This window comes from Trichosurus vulpecula, chromosome 2 (genome assembly GCF_011100635.1).
Source record: "Trichosurus vulpecula isolate mTriVul1 chromosome 2, mTriVul1.pri, whole genome shotgun sequence".
Lineage (NCBI taxonomy): Eukaryota > Metazoa > Chordata > Mammalia > Diprotodontia > Phalangeridae > Trichosurus > Trichosurus vulpecula.
In genome coordinates this window covers 131,427,294-131,433,293 of record NC_050574.1, presented here as the reverse complement: position 1 = coordinate 131,433,293, position 6,000 = coordinate 131,427,294, and the positions used below count along the sequence as shown (strand labels likewise).

The 6,000-nt window shown below is 54.0% G+C and overlaps 1 protein-coding gene across 2 annotated transcripts in view; it reads left to right on the top strand.

The window, feature by feature from the left end:
• Positions 1–429: 429 nt before the first annotated feature.
• Positions 430–6,000, top strand: part of ZBTB16 (zinc finger and BTB domain containing 16) — a 245,924-nt gene continuing 240,353 nt past the window's right edge. Inside the window, exons 1-2 of one of the 2 annotated variants that reach the window (XM_036743349.1) lie at positions 430–681; positions 4,414–5,779. In XM_036743349.1, the coding sequence (XP_036599244.1) occupies positions 4,509–5,779 (1,271 nt within the window). In that variant the 5' untranslated portion in view covers positions 430–681; positions 4,414–4,508. Of the gene's footprint in view, positions 682–1,156; positions 1,241–4,413; positions 5,780–6,000 lie in introns of those variants that run through there. The other variant, XM_036743350.1, reaches the window with a different exon arrangement.

Genomic DNA, 6,000 nt, shown 5'->3' with positions numbered 1-6,000 from the left:
CGTACACAAACTGGGAGAAAACTTCGAGCCTAGAAGGGCGGGTGGTGGGGAGTGGGACGCTATAAAATAAAAAGCAAAAACCGAAAGGGGGTGTCCAAAGCAGGACGGCGTCGCCGTGGCTTCCTTCTCTTCTTCCCTCTTCCGAGGACCCCCACGGTCCCCAAACCGTGCTCCAGGTCCCCTCTTCCCCAGGCAAGCCGAGCGGCTCGCGCTGCCGCCCCAGCAGCAGCTAGATGTCAGGCGAAGCCCGGAGCCGGGAGAGCAGCGGGGAGGGGAGGGGACGGCGGAGGAGCGCCCGGCTTGGCCAGCGCAGGGGGTGGGAGGGCTGAGCCCGGGAGGGGAGGGGGGGCGAGGGAGGGAGGAAGGGGGGCAGCTGTGGGCAGGGAGCCGCGCTCGGCCGCCAGCACTAAAGATGGAGAGGCGCCGGGGCCTCGCAGGGGAGGGGGCTCGGCGTTGACGTGGGACGCGGCGGAGGCGCCGCAGCCGGTGGTGATTTGCTAACCTCGCAGCAGAGAGGAGTTAAGGGCGATGAGAGCGGGTACTGCGAACTGCCGGGCTATGCCGCCGCCGCCGCCGTAATACCGAGAGCAACAGTTCCACCACAACACCCCTCCCAGACACAGACACACACACACCCCCACGGGCACGCACACCCACCCCAGAGCGCACGGCTCGGCAGCGGTGAGTGGGGGGCCGGGGAGGGGCGCACGGTCTAGCCGGCGCCGCGCGCCCGGGCGCACGGGGGGCTGGAGAGGTCCGGGGGGAGCGCGCTCGCTGCGGCCACTCTGGCCCATCGGCTTCGCCTCATTTTCTCTGCCTTTCTCCCCGGCTGAAGCTGCTGGTGTTGCTGTTGTTGCAGCCGCCGCCGCCGCCGCTGCCGAGGGGGAATAAGGGGAGAGCCCCGGCTGTCAGCTCGGGCGCAGCTGCCTCCCCCCTGCCGACCCCTCCCTTGCAGGACGGGGTCCGGGTGTAAGATGCGGGGTCGGGCGGGCGGCTGGGCGATGGGGAGGCTTTGTACGGTCAGGGGGAAGGCGGCGAGCCGGGAACCGGTCAGGGCTCATATGTATGCGGACGGGTGCGCGGGAGCGAAATAGGATTGTGGCTATTTATTCGCGTGTTTATTTACTGGCCGGCTGGGCAGCCAGGATCTGGAGCCCGGGACTGGGCGTGTGAGGACTGGGAGGGGAGTGAGGATTAGGACGCGTTTCGGTTTTGTTTCTTTGGGGAGGAAGAAGAGAACGTAAGCATTTATTTTTCTTGCCGTGACTTGATTTTGGGGGTGGGGTGGGGGTGGTGGCGTGGAGTGACCGGGGTCTGCGTGCGTGTGTGTGTCCCTTTCCCCCGGGAGCCCGTTTCTTTCCTCCAGTCCTCCCGCCGGGACTGGCCGCGGAGCCCGAGCACTCCGTGCGCTCTCCGCCGGCCGCAGGGCGGGCTGTGCCGGCGGCGCTGCACCTGATGCATTTGGGATGCCTTGTTTCACACTCACGCACAGGCACGCTCACTCACACAAGACACTCACACTCGTACGCTGACTGGCAGCCAGACAGGCACCCGGCTATTCTCTCACGCTCAGACACTCGGATTCACACACAGACGCAGGCACTTTAATGATCACAGTCACATAAAGACACGCACTCTCACACTTACCCGACACGCCGGCTCTCCGGCTGCGTATGTTTGTTGCAGACACTCGTTTGGTTAGATACTGGGGTTTCTAGTCTCCTCTAATCATCCTTTATCCCACTCCCACCCACCCATTTCACTGCAGGGGGGCGGGGAGATGATGACTGCAGACCCCTTGTTGGATTTTCAGGGGGAGGGTGGCTCTTGTGTTTTTCTTTTCATCTTCCGTCCTTCTCCCTCCCCTTTCCCTCAGATGGCTGGAGCTTCGGTGTCCAGTCGGCCAGGACTCAATTTCCCTACCTCGAGTCTTTCGCTTTTCTCTTGCCCTGCCTTCTTCGTTATGGTTTCCAGCTCCCCGAGAAAAGTTGATTCCCCAAGTTTCCTAATATCACTTCTTAGCCCTCCATGGGGTTCTTTCTTGGGGTCAAACTTGGGGGTCGTATGAGATTGATCCTGCTGCTCTTTCCCTCAGTCGGGTGTTAACCTTATCAGCTCCCTCCAGTCCCCAATGTTAAGTTCTAAAGCCAGTTTGGGGTGCAGAATTGTAGGTGGGAGACCAGGCATCGGGGTACTCTGTTTTGTTTTCTCTCTTTTAGAGAATGGGTCTGTTAGGAGGAGAGAGATTGGGAAACTGAGCCACCAAGTGACTCCCTCCTCCTTTGAACCCCTGAGTCAACTGGGAAACCCCATCTCCTTTTTCAGTTGGGAGCTTTACATTATACTTTAAGCTTCCTCCACCCCTTCCACCTGGGTAAGGGCCAAAGAGGTACCTTAAAAAGGAATAGCTGACTTATTAACCCTTTCAGTCTTGCTGGACAGATTTACCACTCCCAACCCCCTCCTTGGGTTCAATTTCCTTGGGGCCTTAGGAGATTTTTCTGAGTATGTGTGTGAGGGGAGTGTCCTTCCTCCTTGCTTCTCTCCAGTTCGGTCAGTTATTGCCAGCAGCTGGGTGTGAGGGGGCAAGAGACTCTGCTTTTCAGTATTCCCACTGCCACTTAAGTGAATCTGGGAAACGAGGTGCTCTGCTAATGACCCTGAGTGGTCCTTATCTCTCATCTCCTTTTTTTTTAGTTTTGCTTCAGTGGTAGATGTATTTACAGTACCTCTAGGTCATGGATTATTTCCTCATCATAACCAGTGCCCAAATTTCTAAACCTTGTCCCATGGAACAAACTTTATCCCAGGTTAGACATTCTGGGTCACAGGATACTGCATATGTACTTTAGAAACTCCCTCTTGGCCATACAACCGATACCTCATTCTGATCACATTCTGTTTATGTGACCTATCCATACACTTCCTTTCACACTCTGCTATCATAGATCTATGGTATTGTATACACACACAATGCTCTGTCTTCTGCTGTTTGACTTTGGCATTATCTTCCACAGGCATATCCATATCATATCTTTTTTTTTTAAATCCCTGTGCCTTGTATGTAGGAGGGGCATAATAAATGTTCGTATTGAATTGAGTCGAATTCAAGTCACCTAACCTCTTTGAGGCCCAGTTTCCTTATCTGAAAAGTGGGGATAACTGTACCTGCCTTGCCTATTGATGTACGTAAAGCAATTTATAAAGAGGTGCATAAATGTGAGTGGTTATTATTCTGTAGGCATCTCTACTACGTGTTTTGCACATGCATACAGCTACAGAGTGTATTCCTAGTATCCTATGCTAAATAAACCATATCTCCCTGTTCTGGCTTCCTCCAATGTTCCTGCCAGGGACTGAATAATAATAATAGCTAACAGGTATGTAGCACTTACTCTGTGCCAGGCCCTTTGCAATTGTTATCTCATTTGGTCCTTGAAACAACCCTGGGAAGTAGGTGCTATTATTAGCTTTAAGGATGAGGAAGATGAGGCCAGGAGAAAATAAATAATTAAATGGTTCTGGGTCACACAGCTTCTGTCTGAAGCTGGATTCAAATTCATACCTTACTGACCCCAACCAAGTCCAGAATTCTATACTGCTATGACATCTAGCTGCTTCAAAGATGGTGAGGGTTAGCCCAGGGGTGAGGGAGGAGGCAGGAATTCAGAATTAAAGGATGTCCATTGGGGGCAGAGCTGGACGCTAGCTGGCTGATCATGATAGGGATGTAGGGAGGAGAGCAGTAGCCATTCATAGGTTGGCCTCTTGTAGGGTCCTGCCCTTAGCTATCATGGACTTTGCTCCTGCGGCTGCCGCACTGAAGAATGGGAGGATGAGACTTTAGTCTGTCTTGGAACCTGGAGGGCTTCCCCTACAGGAGCTGGGGAGGAAAATCTTAGCTCCTATGTGGTTATCTGTGCTGAATAAAAGGAGGGACTAAATGCTTATTTTTCAGGATTCGTGTATGAGTAATATCATCTCTGGGTATGACTGTGGAAGCTAATGCCACTCCCCTAAATCAAAACATTTTAAAAGACCCTCTCCCCCCAAAGCTATAGAATTTAAATTGATTTTGACTGCTTATGTAGCTGTTGGTGCGATAATTTGAGTAAACCTGCTTACGGGTGGAAAAGGAGTGAAGGCAAAAGAACCTTCTCTTCCTTCCCACCAACTTTGGGCTTTTTAAAGCAGGTTTTCGAAAGGAAAAAAAAAAGGAAAAAAAAAACCAAGCCCTTGCAAATCCAAATCCCCTTGTGTTTCCAGACTCCAGTCAGTCAAGATTCATTAAGCACCTACTATGTGCTAAGATTTTCTTGCTCAGGAAACTTTATTTCAGAATTCCTTTTTAGGGGCTACAGATTAATTTCTCTGTTCCCTCTCCCTTTATTGTTCTTTTTTCTCTTCCCTCAGGCCTTTCTATATAGCTGACCCTGCAAGGCCACCCTGCCCTACCACACAGACACCAGAAGGAAAGACAGCCTCATGCCTAAGCCCCGGACAGTGCCATGGATCTGACAAAGATGGGCATGATCCAGTTGCAGAACCCCAGCCACCCCACGGGGCTGCTGTGCAAAGCCAACCAGATGCGGTTGGCAGGGACCCTGTGTGATGTGGTCATCATGGTGGACAGTCAAGAGTTCCATGCTCACCGGACAGTCCTGGCCTGTACCAGCAAGATGTTTGAGATCCTTTTTCACCGGAACAGCCAGCACTACACCTTGGACTTCCTGTCGCCAAAGACCTTCCAGCAGATCCTGGAGTATGCCTACACAGCCACCCTTCAAGCCAAGGCTGAGGACCTGGATGACCTGCTCTATGCAGCAGAGATCTTGGAGATTGAGTACCTGGAAGAACAGTGTCTGAAGATCCTGGAGACCATCCAGGCCTCCGACGACAACGACACAGAGACCACCATGGCAGATGGTGGTGCTGAGGAGGAAGAGGACCGTAAGGCAAGGTATCTCAAGAATATTTTTATCTCAAAGCATTCCATCGAGGACAGCGGATATACCAGTGTGGCCGGGCAGCATCTCCCCGGAGCAGTGGTAGAGCAGAACCCTTCTGTGTCCACTTCTTTTGGCCTGGCAGCCATGAGTCCCACCAAGGCTGCTGTGGATAGCTTGATGAGCATTGGGCAGTCTCTCCTCCAGGGAGCCCTGCAGCCACCAGGGGTACCCGATGAGTCCAGCTTAGCCAGTGTTGGGCGGCACCCTGGGGTGGCAGAGGTAAAGACCGAGATGATGCAGGTGGATGAAGTGCCTGGTCAGGACAGCCCCGGGGCAGCCGAGTCCAGCACCTCAGGTGGGGGTGGGGACAAGGCTGAGGAGAGGAGCAAGGACGGGCCTGGGACCCCCACCAGGAGCAGTGTTATCACCAGCGCCCGGGAGCTGCACTATGGACGGGAGGAGAGTACAGAGCAGCCGGTGCTCCCTGCTGAAGCCAGCCAAGGTCCCCCTGGTCGGCCCGAGCACTCCATTGCCTCGGCAGAGAAACACCTGGGCATCTATTCCACTCTTCCCAATCACAAGGCGGACTCAGTGATGAGCATGCCGTCCTCCATGACCTCGACCCTGCACATGCAGCCAGCGGCCCTGGCTGTCTCCATGGACTTTAGCACCTACGGTGGGCTGTTACCCCAGGGCTTCATCCAGAGGGAGCTCTTTAGCAAACTGGGCGAGTTGGCTGTGGGCATGAAGACTGAGAACCGGGCCATGGGGGAGCAGTGCAGCGTCTGTGGGACTGAACTTCCAGACAATGACGCTGTGGAGCAGCACAGGTAGGCTTACACGCTTTCTCCTCTTCTAGCATACCTTCTGGCCCCGTAAGGACCAGTTCAGCTTCTTAGCCTGGAGTGAGGGGGACACACACCTAGCAGAGACTAGATAATCATAGCTAGCATATAGAGAGTACTGGGCCTGGAGTCAGGAAGACTCATCATCTTGAGTTCAAATCTGGTCTCAGACACTGAACCCTGTTTGCCTCAGTTTCCTCAGGTGT